The following is an 18,735-nucleotide window of genomic DNA, read 5'->3' as shown; positions in this document are numbered from 1 at the left end:
TCAGCACCCACGGTGCACCACTGTGTCATGAGCTGGGAAGGGGAGGCGGGATTGTGGAGAAGTACAGAAGGGCTCTGGTTTTCCCTGGTGGCTCAGACAGCAAAGAATCCGCTTGCAATGCAGGAGACCCGGCTTCGATCCCTGGGCTGGGAAGATCCCCTGGAGAAGGGAATGGCTACCCGCTCCAATACTCCTGCCTGGAGAATCCCGTGGACAGAAGAGCCTGGTGGGTGATAGTCCACGGGGTTGCAAAGAGTTGGGACACAACTGAGTGACTAAGCACGCGCGCACAGAAGGGCTTTGGGAGGGACGCTGAGAGGGTGAGACCTGGGCTTAGCTGTGATGGTGGTGGTATGAGGCAGGATGTACACAGTGGTAACGCTGGCAGCTGGAGGACATAGAGAGAGAACGTCTCACCCTTCAAAGGATGTAAACCCTGAGTCACTGGGACCGCGAGGAGTCACAGAACAGGGGGCTGGCCAACTCTGCTTGTGGGCCCAACCTGGCCTCTTTCTGTAAACAAAGTTTGGCTGGAACGCCAGCCCTGCCAGTGGGATGGCGTTGCTGCTCTGCGGCGGTCCGGGCGGGCTGAGGAGTTGTGACCGAGACCGAGACCATCTAGTTTTTGACAGAAGGAGATTGCTGTGGCTGGTTCTACAGCCTGATGACTCCATCTGTGAGGCAGCAACAGCCGCACTTGGGAACTTGGCAGAAATGCAGACTCCCAGGCCCAGCCCCAACTCCCCGCTGCAGAGAACTCGAATCTGCCTTCTGAAAAGCTCTCTCGTGCACAGAAAGCAAGCTCTCCAGTCTCTCGTGTGCATGGCTGGGAAGAGGCGGTGAGGCTGCAGATGAAAAGTCTGCGTGTATTCTATATATAGACACAGAAAAGTGGTAAAGATTTTTCCCGTAAAGGAATGGGGCTGTCAATTCATGCTCTGGAAAGGTCCCTCTGTCAGGGCATGAGGGTAAGAAATGGGTGGGCAGCTGGGGTCAGAACCCAGGCAAAGGAGGACCTGAACAACAGCACAGGGGAGACTGAGGTCCAATTTGTTCTTTCTTCCCAGAAGCAAAGAATGTTTTAAGAGATGACTCCAGCTTCACTAACGCTGCCAATTTTGTTTCTAACAGAGTATCTGTTATAATCTATTAGGAAAGAGAAAAACACCTGGTAACAAAAACACTAGTAATCAAGTGTCTCGGTGTGTCCCAAATGTATCTCCATCTAAGGAAAACCTCCAGATCACAATAAAGGAAGGAGGATGTTAGGTGAATAAGAAGGGAGCTGGAAGATGAAATGAGGATCTACTCAATAGCCATGTATTATGTAGGCTGCTAACAAGTCAGCTCACAGGATACTTAAAGGTGTAATGTCTGTTAGGACTCACTGTTTCCCCATATAAACGTAAGATTCTGCTTGATATTCAATTTTTCTGTATTTTGGATGAATAAGCAATCTGAAGTTCAAAAGAAACAAAGCAGCATTTGAGACTACCACGCCAACACTATCCCTTCCAGCTTGGCTCACAGCTTCCAAGAAACTGCTATTTAACATTTTGCCTCCTTAAGAATCCAGAAAAGTTTGACAGGGTTATTTGTGGGGTTCAGCATGCTTTAAAGTGATGACAGCAATACAGATAAAAGCAGATGGGTGACAATGGGGAACTCCTTTCCGCAGATGCTTAGGTTTAACAGTTTACATTCACTCCGTTGGCAGAAACAATGCAAAAGAGAAAAGGCTTGTATATCTGCTTTGGAAAATGTAACATAATTAACAAATCTCAAGTAAGGAAAAAAACCTAACCTGTGTTGAGAAGAATCTCTATGGAAGATTCATTGATAAAAACTTACAAAGTCCATGAGTTCGGTACAATAGTAAATGGTGCTTAAAATTAACAGCTACATTTACACAGTGCTTACTGTGGATTTACAGTGTACTAAATAGCATTATATGGACTATCTCATTTAATCCTCAAAACACTCTGATATGAGCTCCTTATGAATGGGAAAACTAAGGTACAGGGAAGTTAAGTAACTTGCCCAGGGTCACACAGCTTAGTAAGTGAAGATATGGATCTGAAGCTGGGCCTGTGCTCTTAACAATAACTATGTGGCGGTGTGTGTGTGCTCAGTTGATCAATCCCTCTGCGACCCCCATGGACTGTAGCCCGCCAGGCTCCTCTGTCCGTGGGATTGTCTCAGCAAGAATACTGGAGTGGGTTGCTGTTTCCTCCTCCAGGGGATCATCCCGACTCAGGGATTGAGCCCAGGTGTCCTGTATTGGCAGGCAGGTTCTTTACCAGAGAACTACCTGGGAAGCCCCTAACTATAAGCACCTCTCTAACAGCATCTACTCTCCTCTCCTTTTGCCCCCATGTAAATCACAAAATGATGGAAAGATAATGGATTCCTATTGTTACTGAAATCAGGGACGAAGAAACCTTATGATTTCGACATTAAAAATCTTAATGGAAAGGGGTGGGGGCCCTTTGGACAATGCCCAAAATTTGACCTGCAATGCAATAAAACCGAGGAGTAGTGAGGTGGATTTGACTTAAGACACTGGACTATTTTTCAGTAAGATAGAATGAAAATTAAGTCTCAGTAAAATTCTGAAATGTATCATGTAACTGCTTGTTAATAGTAAATATGGCTGCAGACTTTTGATGATAATTACTATGAATACATTACCTTCTGGCTAACAGGGCGTGAAATGTAGGAACTCTAAAAGGTAAAATAAAGGTAGGCCTAAAAAATTGGGCCTGGCCTAATACTGTCGACTGAACCGTTCTCATATTGGCTGAGCATGCTTATTTAAGTAATTGCCTGACTGTAAATGAACAGAAGTATTAAAGTTGGCACAAGGCACAGCATCCACATGGCACATGCTTTGTTCCCAGAGCTTTATTCCAGCAATACTCTTGGAAAAAAAGAGAAGTCACTAAATGAATAATGGAAGAACACAAGGCAGGGTGGAGGTCTTTTACATTCCTCAAATTGTCCAACATCCTATACAAAGTTCTTTCTCAACTCTGAGCTCATCATATTTCATTTTAAAAACTAATTTTACCAAAGAACAAGAGCATCCCCTCCAAATTTTCAGTTGCAAAATAAGATTCAGGTAAGAGCTAACCGTATTCCATATTAAATATTCATTTTTGCCAAAGAAAAAAAAAATCCACCCCTCACATCTTCACAGCTTAGAAATAACATCCAAGTAAGAAGAAGAAAGGGGAAAAGGGGCCAGGAAGATGAAAAAGTGAGTGAGAGAAGAGGCGACAGAAACGATGGAATGACAGGGTCACCTGAACTCAGACCCCATTCGCTGAGCCGCCTCCGGTTTTCCTATTGAACTTTCCCTATTAAGACAAGAAGACACACCCTGCTGGTGGTATTTTCACAAGTACAGATAGGGAAGCCGTGTGTGTTATTTAAAGGTACGGACCATACACATAATTTGGGGGCGACTTCCTCACGTACCGTGGCATTACAAACAATCACGACTGCATGTCACCTTGCTCTCAGCCGAGTACAGCTCGTAAGGACAAAAGGACCGACCATCCGTGCCGAGGGCCGGGCTGCGGGCTCCCCTTGGAGCCAGCTCGATTACGCCTCCGAGAGGCACCGCGGCCACCGCAGACGCGCTCCGTCGGCCCCGCGTTTCCCTCACCGGCCCCCGACGCGGCTGGACGGGCGGTGGGCGGCGGGGAACCGCGGCCTCCGGGGAGGAGACCCGGCTGTCCTCGCGCCCCGGCCCCTCCCGGCCCCCGGAGGAGGCGCGATCCAGCGGCGGGCGGTGGTGGGCGGTGGGGGGGCACTCACCTTCTTCTTCCAACTCGAATTTCTCCAGCATGCCGGCTTCCGCGGGTCCCGGGGCCGCAGCCAGCGCCGCCTGAGGAGGAGGAGGACGACACGGATCAGCATGCGCTCGGCGGCGCTCGTCCCCGGCCGCGCGGGCGGGGGCGCGCGGGGGCGGAGGGCGGGGGTGCGGGGAGACTGGGGCGCGGCGGGGCCGCGGGGGGCCGCAGGGCCGCGGTACGGCGGCGGGGCCGCGGGGGCGGGGCCGGAGCCGCAGGGGCGGGGTCGGGGGAGGGGCCGGGCAGAAGGGCCGCGGTACCGCGGAGGCGGGGCCGCAGGGGCGGGGCCGGGACGCGAGGCCCGGACGCTGGGGCCGCAGGGCCGCGGTACGGCAGCGGGGGCGGGCCGCACGGGGCGGGGCCGAGACTGCAGGGGCGGGGTTAAGGGCTGGGCCGGGAAGCGGTACAGCGGCGGGGCGCAGGGGCGGGGCTGGGGTGCAGGGGGCGGGGAAGGGGCGGGGTGGAGGGCGGGACCGGGGCCGCGGGGCCCGCAGCACAACGGCAGAGCGCGGGGGCGGGGCCTAGACCTCAGGGGCGGGGGCGGGGCCGAGACGCGGGGGGCCGCAGGGCCGTGGTACGGCTGCTGGGGCGCGGGGGCGGGCCCGGGTGGGCGGGAGTGTGTGGGTGGGGCCGGGGCCGCGGGGCCGGGGGTGGGCTCCGCTGCCCAGCCGGGCGCTCCGGCCTCGCTCAGCGCCGGATCGCCGCGAGAAGGCGGCCTCCCATGCGGCTGGCAGGACGGTGCTGGGTCGGTGGTGGCTCGGCGCAGCCCAGCTCGCGGGCCCGGCAGGGAACCGGCGGCGCGGCCCAGTCCCCCCTTTCCGTCCCAGGCCGGCCGCGGCCTGACCTGCCGCGCCCGCATCCCGAGTGGAAGGGCCCGCTCCCGCTCCTCGCCCCCTCCGGGCCCAGCGCGTTGGTGCCGACTGGCGAGAGGGAACCGTGGGAAGAGGACCCCGGGGAGCCGGGGCTGGTCCGCGCCAGGGAGGCGGGGGCGTCCCCGTCCGGCCGCCGGGGCCGCCGACCCGCCTTTCGCGGAGGCCGGTCTTCTCATCCTCTGCCCGTCCTCCCACCTCCTTGCTAACACCCGCTCACCTTACCCCCGCCACCCACGGAAGCGCGTCCCCGCAGGTTTAACCTGCGCGGGTGTGGTCTCGGCCGGCCGGGGGTGGGGCCCGAGGGGTGCGGAGCCAGGTAGGGGTGCGGTGGGCGGGGCGACGTGCCCGGGAGAGGGGGATGGAGGCTGCAAGACCCCAGGGGAGATGACATCGCAGACCCGGGCGGAGGGCGGTGTGAATGAGGGCGTGCTTGCTTGGTTTTCTTTTAAATTTTAGCCCGGCGTCCTGCATGCAGTCCATGGGGTCGCGAGGAGTCGGAGACAACAAAAAAGCCCATCCCTTTTTCCCCTGTTAAAATTTTTGTTCCCTGAAATACACGTATTTTAGATGCACTGTGTTGCTGTCAGTTTTACCCGGCCATGAAACTCTTGCTTCCTCTCTTCATAGCTCGTTCTCTTCTTTGGGGAGCCAGTGCCAAAAAGTACTTACAATTCTAAATCTGGCTCTGGCCACTTCTGTTACCCTGGATCTGGGTATCTGAGACTCTCCGATCGCCAGCTCAGGTTGGCAGGCTGTGAGGCCTGGCAGCCCAGAGCTTCCTGGAAGAGCAGGGTAGCCAGATAGGCGACAGGCACCCCTCTCCTGTGTTATGGGCAATGACTGCCCCAGGTACAGGGCTCTTAGCTCACTGCAGAGTGCAAGCACCATGATAAAGAGATTAGCTCGCCAGCGCTGATTAAGGCTCCACCCCCACCCCCTCAAGGAACTTGGTTCTGTCATTATTGGAAGCCTAGCCTGGAGGAGGAAGTACTCATATCTTTACGCCTTCTTTTTGCTCTGTCATCTCAGTTGGGCCAATTTAAGTCTTTTTTTGTTTGTTTGTTTTTTTGCCACACCCTGTAGCATGTGGGATCTTAGTTCCCTGATCAGGAATTGAACCTATATCCCCTGCATTGGAAGCATGATGTCTTAACTACTGGATCCCCCTATGTCCTACCAATCTCTTAGTCTTAATCTTTGCCTTAAAAAATGTGGGGGGAGGAAAATAAAAATAATTTTGTAAAAGATGGTAAAAAAATTTCGCTGTGTCATGCTTAACAGCAAAAGACTGAATGCTTCTTCTCTTAAGTTCAGAACAAGACAAGGATGTCTGCTTTCACATTGTTCTTATTCAACATAGTACCAGAAGTTCCAGCCACTGCAATAAGGCAAGAAAAAATAAAAGACATACAAGTTGGAAAGGAAAAAATAAAACCATCCCTACTTGCAGATGATATGATTGTCTGCATAGAAAGTCCCAAGGAATCTACTCATTAAAAAACCTCCCACAAAACCCCCAAAACACCAAAACTGGAACTAATAAGTTCAGCAAGGTCACAGGATATAAGATCAATACATAAAAGTCAGTCATATTTGTGCATGCTGACAATGAACATGGGGAAACTGGTATTAAAAATAATATTACTGGGACTTCCCTGGTGGCCCAGTAGCTAAGACTCTGCACCCCCAATGTAGGCAGAACTAGATCCCACATGCCACAACTCAGAGTTCACATGTCACAATTAAACACCCCACATGTTGCCACACTGGAGATTGAAGATCCCTCGTGCCACAGCTAGGACTCAGCACAGCCAAATAAATAAATATTAAAAGAAAAACCAACATTATTTATGATCACCACAAAGAAAATTAAATACTTAGGTATTCGCTTGGGAGAACATGTCACAAGATCTGTACGCTGAAAATTACAATGTGTGGATGAAAGAACACTAAAATAAGTGGAGAGGTACTTCATGTTCATGGATCGGAAAACTCAGCATAGTAAAGACATCATTTCTCCCTCCAGACTGATCTCTAGGTTGAATGCAATGTCCATCAAAATCCCAAGCAGGTTTTTCATAGACAAGACAAGCTTCTAAAATTTACACAGAAAGGCAAAGCTAAAACAGGCCTGAAGAAGAAGAATGAAGTGGGAAGAGTCACTCTATGGATATTAAAGCTTACTACAGGGTCTTCCCTAGTGGCCCAGTGGCTAAGACTCTTAGCTTCCAGTCCAGGGTGTCCCAGGTTCAATCCCTGGTCAGGGAGCTAGTCCCACATGCTGCAACCGAGTTTGCATGCCACAACTAAAGATCTCACATGCCACACAAAAATCAGAGAGCCCACGTGTGCAGCAAAGACCCAGTGCAGCCAAACAGATAAAGATAATTATTAGTAAAAAAAACAAAGCTTACTACAGTGCTACAGTAATCAAGACTGTGTGTCTGTGGGAGGGAGATAGACACAATGATCGATAGAAACAAGTAGAGAATCCAGAAATAGATCCACATAAATACTGCAAATCGATGTATGATAAAGGTGCAAAGACGATGCTGGAGCAATTGGACATCAACAGCCCAAAGCCCTAATGTGAGCCTCACACCTTGTACAAAAATGAGCTAAAATCGGATCAAGGACTTATAAATATGTAACACTATGAAACTTTTAGAAAAAAATAGGACAAAGCCTTTGGGACCTATTGATAAACATAGAGTTAGATCCGACATCAAAAGCATGAACTGTAAAATAAAAAATTAATGAATTGGCTCTCATTAAACTTTAAAATGTTTGCCCTGTGACAGAGCCTGTTGAGAGGATAAAAAGACAAGCTACAGAGTGGGAGAAAAAGATTTGTAGACCACAAAGCCAACAAATGACCAGTATTTGGATTATGTAAAGAACTCTCAAAATTCAATAGCAGAAAAAGAAAACAATCCAGTCAGAACGTGGGCAAAAGATACAAAGAGACATTTCACTGAAAAAGATGTAAGCACATGAAAGTAAGGCCAGCACATTAGCCATTAGGGAAATGCTAATCAAAACCACAATAAGCTATCACCTCACAGCTGTGAGTGTAGGGTATATATAGTGAAGTCACTCAGTCGTGTCCAACTCTGCGACCCCATGGACTGTAGCCTACCAGGCTCCTCTGTCCATGGGATTTTCCAGGCAATAGTCCTGGAGTGGACTGCTATTTCCTTCTCTAGGGGATCTTCCCAACCCAGGGATTGAACTCGGGTCTCCCGCACTGTAGACAGACGCTTTACCGTCTGAGGCACCAGGGATGGTGGTCACACCAAGTGCCAGTGAGGATTCAGAGAAACAGAATCTCTTGTGCGTTGCTGTGGGGATGCAAAATTATACCACTCTGGGAAACAATTTGGCAGTTCCTTAAGGAAATAACCTCCTAACTGTCATATGATAGATACATCAATGGCATTCTTCGGCATTTATCCTGGGGGAAACAAAACATGTTTACACAAAAACCTATGTATGCATGTTCACAACAGCATAATTTGTCACAGCCAAAACTGGACATAACAGATGTGAGTCTATAAATGTACAATGTTACATTTATACAGTGGCGTACTCAGTTCAGTTCAGTTCAGTTGCTCAGTCGTGTTCGACTCTTTGCGACCCCATGAATCGCAGCACACCAGGCCTCCCTGTCCATCACCAGCTCCCGGAGTTCACTCAGACTCATGTCCATCGAGTCGGTGATGCCATCCAGGCATCTCATCCTCTGTCATCCCCTTCTCCTCCTGCCCCCAATCCCTCCCAGCATCAGAGTCTTTTCCAACGAGTCAACTCTTCGCATGAGGTGGCCAAAGTACTGGAGTTTCAGCTTTAGCATCATTCCTTCCAAAGAACACCCAGGACTGATCTCCTTTAGAATGGACTGGTTGGAGTACTGTTCAGCAATAAAAAGCAATCAACTATTGATACATACAACCACTTGCATGAATGTCCAGGCAAGTATCTCAGTGAAAAAAAGCCAGTCCTTAAAGGCTTCCCTCGTGGCTCAGATGGTAAAAGCATCTGCCTACAACGCGGGAGACCCAGGTTTGATTCCTGGGTCGGGAAGATCCTCTGGAGAAGGCAATGGCAACCCACTCCAGTACTCTTGCCTGGAAAATCCCAAGGACAGAGGAGCGTGGTAGGCTACAGTCCATGGGGTGGATCCCAGAGAGTTGGACACGACTGAGCGACTTCACTTTCACTTTCAAAGGTTATATACTGTATGATTCCATCTGTATAATGTTCTTGAAATGACAAAATGACAGAAAATGGAGAACAGATTAGTAAATGCTAGGGGTCAGGGGTCAGGGATGGGGGTGGGGGAACAGAGGTACCTGTGGCCATAAAAGTGATGATAGAACTGTTCTGATTCTTAACTGTATCAAAGTCAATAATACCCTGCTTGGGATCAATCAGTCAGTTCAGTTGTTCAGTCATGTCCGACTCTGCAACCCCATCAACTGCAGCATGCCAGGCCTCCCTGCCCATCACCAACTCCCGGAGTTTACTCAAACTCATGTCCATTAGTTGGTGATGCCATCCAACCTCTCATCCTCTGTTGTCCCATTCTCCTCCTGCCTCCAATCTTTCCCGGCATCGGGTTCTTTTCAAATGAGTCAGCTCTTCGCATCAGGTGGCCAAAGTATTAGAGTTTCAGCTTCAACATCAGTCCTTCCAATGAACATTCAGGACTGATCTCCTTTAGGATGGACTGGTTGGATCTCCTTGCAGTCCAAGGGACTCTCAAGAGTCTTCTCCAATACCACAGTTCAAAAGCATCAATTCTTTGGTGCTCAGCTTTCTTTATAGTCCAACTCTCACATCCATACATGACTACCGGAAAAATCATAGCTTTGACTAGACGGACCTTTGTTGGCAAAGTAATGTCTCTGTTTTTTAATATGCTGTCTAGGTTGGTCATAACTTTTCTTCCAAGGAGCAAGTGTCTTCTAATTTCATGGCTGCAGTCACTATCTGCAGTGATTTTGGAGCCCCCCAAAATAAAGTCTGCCACTGTTTCCACTGTTTCTCCATCTACTTGCCATGAAATGATGGGACCGGATGCCATGATCTTTGTTTTTTGAATGTTGAGCTTTAAGCCAACTTTTTCACTCTCCTCTTTCACTTTCAAGAGGCTCTTCAGTTCTTCACTTTCTGCCATAACGGTGGTGTTATCTGCATATCTGAGGTCTGCTTGTGATATCATACTGTATTTTCCCCCACAAGTCAAGCCAAGCTGATTTAGTTGTGAGGAGGAAATGACAATCGGGGTTCATTTAGAAGAAAATCTTTATTGAGGACTTCCCTGGTGGTACAGTGGATAAGAATCTGCCTGCTAATACAGGGGACATGCGTTTGATCCCTGGTCCTGGAAGATTCCACATGGCGGGGAGCAACTAAGTTCTCAAGCCCAAATTACCAAGCCCACATGCTGCGCGCAACTACGGAAGCCCGAGCACCCTAGAGCCAGCAAGTCGCAGCTACTGAGCCCAAGCGCTTACAGCCTGCGCTCCACAAGAGAAGCCACTGCCATGAGAAGCCCGAGCAGCACAAGCGGAGGGCAGCCCCTGCTTGCCACGACTAGAGAAAGCGCGCACAGCAACAAAATCCCAGCGCAAACAAAACTTAAATGAATAAATAAGTATAAAAGGAAGAAAGTGTTACAAAAATCTTATTGAGCCATGATTCACGTACCAGAAAATATGATTCAGTACCGGCACAGGGTTGTGCAACCATCTCTGTTGACAGCACTTTCATTATCCCAAAGGCAGACCCTGTACCCATCACTGTCTTAACCTCCTTAACCTCCACCCCCAGTCCTAGGCAACCGCTAATGTCTTTTCTGACTCTACACATTAGCCTATTCTGGACATTTCACATAAACAGAATCATATAATACGTAGTCTTTTGTCTCTGACTTCTTCCATTCAGCATAATGCATTCAAGGTTCATCCATGTTGTAAAATTTATCAACACTTAATTTCTTTTTATTGCTGAATCGTATTCCATCGAATGGATAGACTACATTTTATTTATCCATTCATTAGTTGCTGGATATTTGGGTGATAATATGAATATTACTTCTATAGACACTCATGTACCGTGGTTTGTGTGGACATACGTGTTCATTTCTGTTAGGTGTAGATCCAGGAATGGAATTTCTGGGTCATATGGCAACTCTATATTTATCATTTTGAGAAACCACCAAGCCGTTTTCCACGGTGACTGAACCTTTGTACGTTTTCACCAGGAATGTACGAAGGTTCCGATTTCTCCCGTCCTGTAGTTTCCGCAAGATGTTACACTGGGGGGCATTAGGCGAACGGCACGCAGGATTATCTGTTACAACTGCACGTGAATCCACAATGATCTCAAAATAAGTTTAATTTTAAAAAGTTTGGTGGTACCTAGTGCAGATGTCAATCATCCTGATTTTAAAAAAGTCTACATTTCAATTTCCTGCAGTCAGTTTGGCATACTTAAAAAAAAAAAATCCTTCACTGATATTCAGTAGGAGCGTCAGCAATTTCCCTGTAACCCTGACGAATTCTTTACTGGGAGGCTGAACTGTGCAGCCAGTGGGAGTATGCATTTCTGGATGCTGTGAACTCCGCAAAACTGGTCCTCAGACCCAGAAGTCCTGTGCCTATGACTGTTGACATGTGTGGAGCATAGAGATGGAGACAAATTAATGTGAGTCTCCTACTTTTACTGCATTTGATAGTGGGGGTACAAGAGTAGACGAAAATAAAAACGTCTCTATCGAATATGCGAGTGAGGCTGAATTTATTTCCACAGGTTATTTTTTCACTTTGTAAGACATCTCATGCTTTCTTCCTTCGAAAGGCATGCAGTCAGAGGATACCAGAAGGAGGCAGATGACTCTGTTTTATGACACACAAGGTCAATTTCAGGGACATGAAGGCCCGAGATGCTTTTCAGATGTGCACGGACACATCGACAGGCTGAAATGAGTGATGGATGGGTTAGGACAGACCATCTGAAGTTGGTGGTCGTCGGCTGCCCTTTCAACGGTGATGTTTTCTTAAAGTCTCAACAGACTTACACGCCAGACTTAATTTTAGCTATTTCAGGCTGGCGGGAAAGCCAGGGGTGGAGGAGAGTAGAGAGGGAGGGCTTGGGCCATGTCGTGCATGCAAAAAAAAGGGGCTTGGACTGATGCGACCCCATACCTGGCGCCTCTCATCCTTGAGAGGTGCCGGATTTCCCTCCCTAGACCTCATGTAGATTTTCGGTATTTCTACGTTATACCATCCACTTCTGCAGCCAGTCTGGGCTTACTGGACTTCAGTGTGATGGCAGGGAACGGAGGTGAACTTTTCTGAAAGAATGCCCGAGAAACATGGAGCCCTTACAAGTGTGACTCTTTGGTTGCTGCAAAATGCTAAGTTATTAAGGACCGTCTTGCATAACTGCGCCCAGTGTTTTGAATGATTGTCGGAAGGGCAAACGCCAGCCTGGAAACTTAATCATTAAACAACAGCCAAAAAAGCTTTCCTGTACGCAATGAGGTCGGATGTGAGTTCACTTTGCCTTAAAAAAAAAAAAAAAAAATCCTAAATAGCTACTACAAGAAATCAATCAGCCTTAAATACTGGATAAGGAGCTCTTGAATAATTTAGCAGCTTCGATGTTTCTCCCCTGCTGTCTTCCGTGAGCTCTGCTTTTCTGCAAAGACGTCCTCCGGGTGGAAGCAAAGGGGGGATGGGCAGCTCCCACCAGTGCGGGCAGGAGATGTGCCTGCACCCCCTTCTACTTCCCACTGTGCACTCCCAAGCCAGGCCCCACCCCGACTCCTGTGCTGCTGGCCTTCAAGCCTCAGCCACAAGCCCTCAGTTCTCCTGAGCTCCAGACCGCCTCCTGTCATCTGCATTTTAATCTTCTATAGGCAGTTCACACTCATCCATCTCAAACGGTCCCTGGGGCCTCTCACTCTGTCTCTGCATCCTTGGAGGCGGTCCCAGGTGTCTCTGTCTCCATCACACTCCTTAGCGAGCCTGGTTCTTGGAACAGCTCTGGTTTCTCCCATCTCATCCTTTTCTAGTCCATTCCCTACCCTGGAGCCAGGGCTCCTTTTAAACACACAGTTGTTCTTGTAACTCTCTTTAGAACCACCCAGTGACTCTCAGGACCCTTTAGGGATGTCGTGCAACTCCCCAGCCCTGAGCAGGACCTGGTCATTTTATTTCTTCACCTTCTCTGGCCAAGCTCCTCTGCGTCCCCTACACTGGAGCCCCGAGGCTTGAATATTCTGCCCCCCTTTCCTACTTCTGCCACTGGGCTAGCTCCTACTCACTCCTTTATGAGTCTTGATGATGAGAAAAACTTTTTAGTCATATTAAGAACTAGTCAAGGAAAAAAAAAAGATGCTAAAAGTATATACTTTTTGGATCTTCCTTGGTGGTGCAGTGGCTAAGACTCCACACTCCCAATGCAGAGGGCTGGGGTTCGATCCCTGGTCAAGGAACTAGATCCCACATGCTGCAACTAAGACCCGGTGCAGTCAAATAAAAAAGTATTAAAAAATGAAAACAGTGGTCTAGTGCTTAGGAGACTCTGTGCTTTCCCTACCTGGGCCCAGGGTTTGATCCCTTGTCGCGGAACTAATAAGAACCTGCAAGGTGTGGCTGCTGCTGCTGCTGCTGCTAAGTTGCTTCAGTCGTGTCCGACTCTGTGCGACCCCATAGACGGCAGTCCACCAGGCTCCACCATCCCTGGGATTCTCCAGGCAAGAACACTGGAGTGGGTTGCCATCGGACATGACTGAGCAAGGTGTGGGGCAGGGCCAAAATACATACATACATACATACATATATATATATATATATATATATATATATATGTATTTATATCATATATATATATCAACTCTCATATTCCTCAGAGGTTTTATCATTTGGTTCTATTTTTCTCTAGGATCTTAATTTAAGAAAATTTCCATTAGGAATTTTTATTTGAAAAAAAGCGATCTAAAATAAATTCAAGGTTTGCCTATTAAAAAAAAAGAACGAGTCTTAAGAAAGCAGCTCAGGTTTCACCAGGAAGCCTTTCTTGATTCTTGACCTTTTCTAACAGCTCACCTGGTAAATTTCTTCTTTGAACCCACAGGCTTCTATAAGGCACGTAGCGTGGGACTGGGATTCACTTTTCTGTCCTCCCCTAAAGCCCATAAACTCTTTGAAGGGGAAAAACAATCCTGTTTGATTATACTGCCTGTGCCTGACACATAGTAGGCATTGCAAAAATACTTGGGTGAAATGAATTGTTTGTTATTAGCAAACCAATTGAAAACACAGTGGGTGAGCAGATGATTTTAGTAGCATAAATGGGCTCAGAGGTGATTTACTTCCACTCACTCCTGCTTCTCCTGGACCTCATTTCTGTTTAGAAATAATTACACCCACTTCCCCTTGAGCATCGGAGCTGGTATTTTGTGGAAAAGAAAGTGACTGTGCTAAGAAACAGGAGCAGCGTTTTATTTTAATAGACTTTGTCTGAGGACTAGAGGTTGTGGACTGCACACCCTGGTTTGGATACCGCTGCCAGCTCTTACCATCTCTCTATAATTTTAGTTTCTGTTGAGTAAGAACAATTGATTTTTTTAAGTGCTATAGAAATTTGATAAAAACTGAAACTACTTAACTATTAAAAACTGAGTAAAAACTCAAATTATTTATATCTTAAAATATAAGATATTTACTTATAAAATAAATATAAAAACTGATAGAGTAAATAAAAAATAAAAACTGATATATAAAATAAAAACTAATACAAACTGAAACTATTTATATATTAAAATATAAGATATTTAACACCATAACTACTCATCCTTCTGATCGATTTTAATCATTATATTTGGGAGAAAGGTTTTTTCCCTTTTGACAGTTTTCTAAATAACAACTTCAGATAGTATAAAGTTAGTTCCTTCCTAACATTTATTTATGATTTCCTTTAAAGAGCATTTATTCCACAGAATCGTTTCAGAGAGTATGGTAACCAATTTCTACAGTTCAACAAGTCAGCTCAAAACTGTTTCAAAGGAGGTATCATTAAATAAGAGATAAAGAGGGACTTCCTGGCGGTCCAGGGGCTAAGAGTCCGCACTCTCAGTACAGACGACCCGGGTTGGAATCATGGTCAGGGAACTAGACCCCTATGTCGCCGTGAAGACCCCATATGGTGCAAGTAAGACCTGGTGCAGCCAAATAAATAAATAAAAGGAAATATTTAACAACAACAAAAAAATAAGAGATGAAGAAAAGGGACTAAACCAAAAAAAAAAAAGAAATCCCTTTTGTCTGGCTTCTGTTAAATTTTCTTCTAACTTCCAAAAAATAGACAATGTTAAGATTTTGAAGATAGTCATTCAGCAAGTATTTACCATCTGCTATATGCCAAGAACCACAAAAGGTAAGTCAGTTAAATATCTGGTGTGAGGAGAAATTCACATCAAAGATATGAATTAAGAACCCTAAACATATATAAGTTTAATCTGTTTACACTTCAAATTCTGGATCTGTGGAACTCATTACTCAGGGTCTAGAATATGTATTTCTTTCTCCTTTCACAAAGAAATCCAAAATTTTTTTTTTTTTTTGATAGTTGAAATCTTATCAAGTTTGTGTTTAACAGGACTTACTGGGGAACTAAACACCTTCTATTACTTTGACAACTCTTATTATCCCATAATATCCCATAATTAGCAAATTAAAAAAATAAGTATCGCTCAGCCAGTTCAATTAACCTTTCAGTTCTTACTGCATCAAGCCATAAACTTTGACATCTCTATTTCAAAACAAATAGAAATTTATATTCCTCTTATAAAGCAATCCCTCAAATGATATAAAGTCTTTCTTCACTGTTCTCTACTCTCTCCCCTAGACTATTAAGCCTTCTGAGAACAGACTACTGTTCATCATTTTTCCAGCTCGTTGTATCCCCTTTTTATGGAAGCTCTGGCCAGAAACTGGTGGAAAGCTTCAGAAGTGACTGCGACTGCTTCCATTTTTGTTCCGTCTTGGTGTGTGTTAAGAGACCGAAACGAAAGTTAGGCGGACCTGTTCATGCCCTGCCGCGCCCTCTCCGCTTGACCCCGGGGGATTCTGTGCTCTGTTTCTCTGTCTTTGGTGCTATGTAGCTGAGGAGCAGGAACTGGCGACACAGAGCCGACTAAACACGCGTGTGGGACCTCAGTGTGTCAACCTCCGGAGAAAGAATCTACATCTCTTTTACTGTGATATAACTTACCTATGGTAAACTGCATCCACTTGCAACTGTGCCAGCTACAGTCAAGACACAACACATTTTTCTTACCCCCACCAAAGTTTCCCCGTGCTCCTTTGTGGTTCATCCCTGTTTTTGTCCACAGTTTCAGGCAACTACTGATCTACTTTTTGTTACTGTAGGTATTTTCTAGAGTTTTATATACATGGAATCATACAGTATACACTCTTTTGCACTGGCTTATTTCACTTAGCGTGATGATTCTGAGATTCATTCACGCTGTTCAGTGCATCAGTAGTTTGTTCTTTTTAACTGCCGAGTAGTATTCCATTGTATGTACGGATGTGCCATATTTTGCATCACCATTCACTTGTTTGATGGACATTTGAGAAATTTCTAAATTTTGACCATTGTGAATAAAAACGCTCTGAAGATACATGGTCTAGTCTTTGTGTGGACACATTTTCATGTCTCTTGAATTAACAGCAAAGAGTAGAATGACTGGGCATATGGTTAGCCTTAAAATATTTCTAATTTTCAGTTATTCTAGTGGGTGTGTAATGGTTTCTTACATTGCGGTTTTAATTTGCATTTCCTTGAGGACTACTTATATATTGTTGATTGGGCATTCATAGGTCTTCTTTTGTGAAGTGACTATACAAATCTTTTGCCCATTTTTTAAATTGGATTTTTTGGGTCCATGTTGGGTTGTATGAATGTGGCATAGAGACTCTTTTTTGCATAGTACATCTGTTGAATTATATTATGACTGTTCATGCAATACTTGCCTCAATAACTTCACTCAGATAATAAAAAATAATGGCATAATGATAGTTTAAAGCTGGTTCAATTATATGATTTTACAAGCTTATTTACTCAGAGTGAAAACAGGAGACTATTAAGAACAGATAAAAAGATAACATGTGTCACAGTGCTTAATGTTTCTGGAACTGTTGGAAAGACCCTGGTCCTTCCTCCCCTTGAGTGTGAACTGGACCTAGCGGCTTGCTTCTCACAGAACACAGCAAGGCGATGTTCCATGATTAGGCTGCATGAGACTGTGGCTTCTCCTGTTAGTAGACTCGCTCCTTCCCCGGCAAGCCTTCAGATGACACTTCAGCCCTGGCTGACGTCTTGACTGAAGTTTCATAAAAGACCTGGAGGCAGTTGACCCAACTAAGCTGCGCCTGAACTTCTGACCCACAGAAAGTGTGAGAGCATAAACACATGCTCTAAGCTGATTAATCGGTGGTAATTCGTTATGCACCAACAGATGATGCAACAAGTTTTAAAAAATAAAGTGAGAATTCAAGTTCTTTGTCAGATACATGTTTTGTGGACATTTCATTCCATTCTGTGGCTTGTGTTTTCATATTCCTACCATATTTTTCAAAGAGCAAAATTTAAAATTTTGATGAGATCCAATCCATCCTTTTATGACTCATGCTTTTCATGTCCTGTTTAAGAAATCTTTGCCTCCTCCAACACTGTGACGATTTTCTGTAGTGTTTCCTCCTAGAGACTTTACATCTTTTTTTTGAAACTTTACATTTTGACTTTCACATTAGGTCAATGATCTGTTTTAGTTTAATTTTGTATTATGATGTGTGGTAAGGTTAAATTCTTTTTTCCCATACTGACCTCCAGTTGTTCCACAATGCTTACTAAAAAGACTTTATTTTCCCCACTGAACTGCCTTAGCACCTTTATCTAAAATCAGCTAACCATATCACAGTAGCCAAGACATGGAAACCATATAAATTGTCCATCAACATAAGAAAGGATGAAGATGTAGTATACACACACACACACACATATATACACATATATACACCATGGAATACTTCTCAGTTACGGGCTTCCTCAGTGGCTCAGCGGTAAAGAATCTGACTGCAATGCAGGAGATGCTGGAGACACGGGTTTGATCCCTGGGGTTGGGAAGATCCCCGGAGGAGGGCATGGCAACCCATTCCACTCTTCTTGCTTGGAGAATGTCATGGACAGAGGAGCCTGACAGGCTATGGTTCATGGAGTCACAAAGAGTCGGACACGACTGAAGCGACTGAGCATGCATGCATGCACTTCTCAGCCATAAAAAAGAATGAAACTCTGCCATTTGCAGCAAACATGGATGGACCTAGGGATTATCATACTAAGTGAAATAAGCCAGAGAAAGATAAATATCATACGACAATCGCTTGTACATGAAATCTAAAATACAACACAAATGAACCTATCTATGAAACAGAAATAGACTCATACGCGTAGAGAACAGACCATGGTTTCCAGGGGGAGGGGAGAGGAGGCAGGGAAGGATTGGGAGTTTGGGACTAACGGACGCCAACTATTATACATAGCGTGGAGAAACAACAAGGTCCATGAGAGCACATGGAACTCTACTCAATATCCTGTGATAAACCATAGTGGAAAAGAATATGAAAAGGAGTGTATAAATATATATAAGTGAATGACTTTGCCGTACAGCAGAACAACATTGTAAATTGTTATTATTTGTAAAGTGTATTATTCATACACTCTGATTCTTACCTAAATGTATCATCTTATGTTTCTTTATTCAAAAAAGACATTTCTGTTATTCTGCATGACGTTATGTATGTAACCTATACATGTATACGTGTAAGATTTAAGTATTACATAGGTAATGACATGCATGCAGATATATGTGTATACATATGAATGTGTGTGTTCCCCAGCTTAGCCTCAATTGCTGGCAGTGTGTGCTG

General features: G+C 45.7%; 1 protein-coding gene across 7 annotated transcripts in view; it reads right to left on the bottom strand.

Annotated features, from left to right (window-relative positions):
* PRKAG2 (protein kinase AMP-activated non-catalytic subunit gamma 2) overlaps positions 1-18,735 on the bottom strand; it is a 299,615-nt gene that overhangs the window by 55,028 nt on the left and 225,852 nt on the right. For 6 of the 7 annotated variants that reach the window (XM_027538542.1, XM_027538543.1, XM_027538540.1 and 3 more), the window contains one exon: positions 3,823-3,892. In XM_027538542.1, coding sequence (XP_027394343.1) covers positions 3,823-3,892 — 70 coding nt within the window. Of the gene's footprint in view, positions 1-3,822; positions 4,008-18,735 lie in introns of those variants that run through there. The other variant, XM_027538546.1, reaches the window with a different exon arrangement.

Source organism: Bos indicus x Bos taurus, chromosome 4 (assembly GCF_003369695.1).
Source record: "Bos indicus x Bos taurus breed Angus x Brahman F1 hybrid chromosome 4, Bos_hybrid_MaternalHap_v2.0, whole genome shotgun sequence".
In the NCBI taxonomy this organism is placed as follows: domain Eukaryota; kingdom Metazoa; phylum Chordata; class Mammalia; order Artiodactyla; family Bovidae; genus Bos; species Bos indicus x Bos taurus.
The sequence above is the reverse complement of the archived record's forward strand: the minus strand, read 5'-3'. Positions and strand labels throughout refer to the sequence as shown.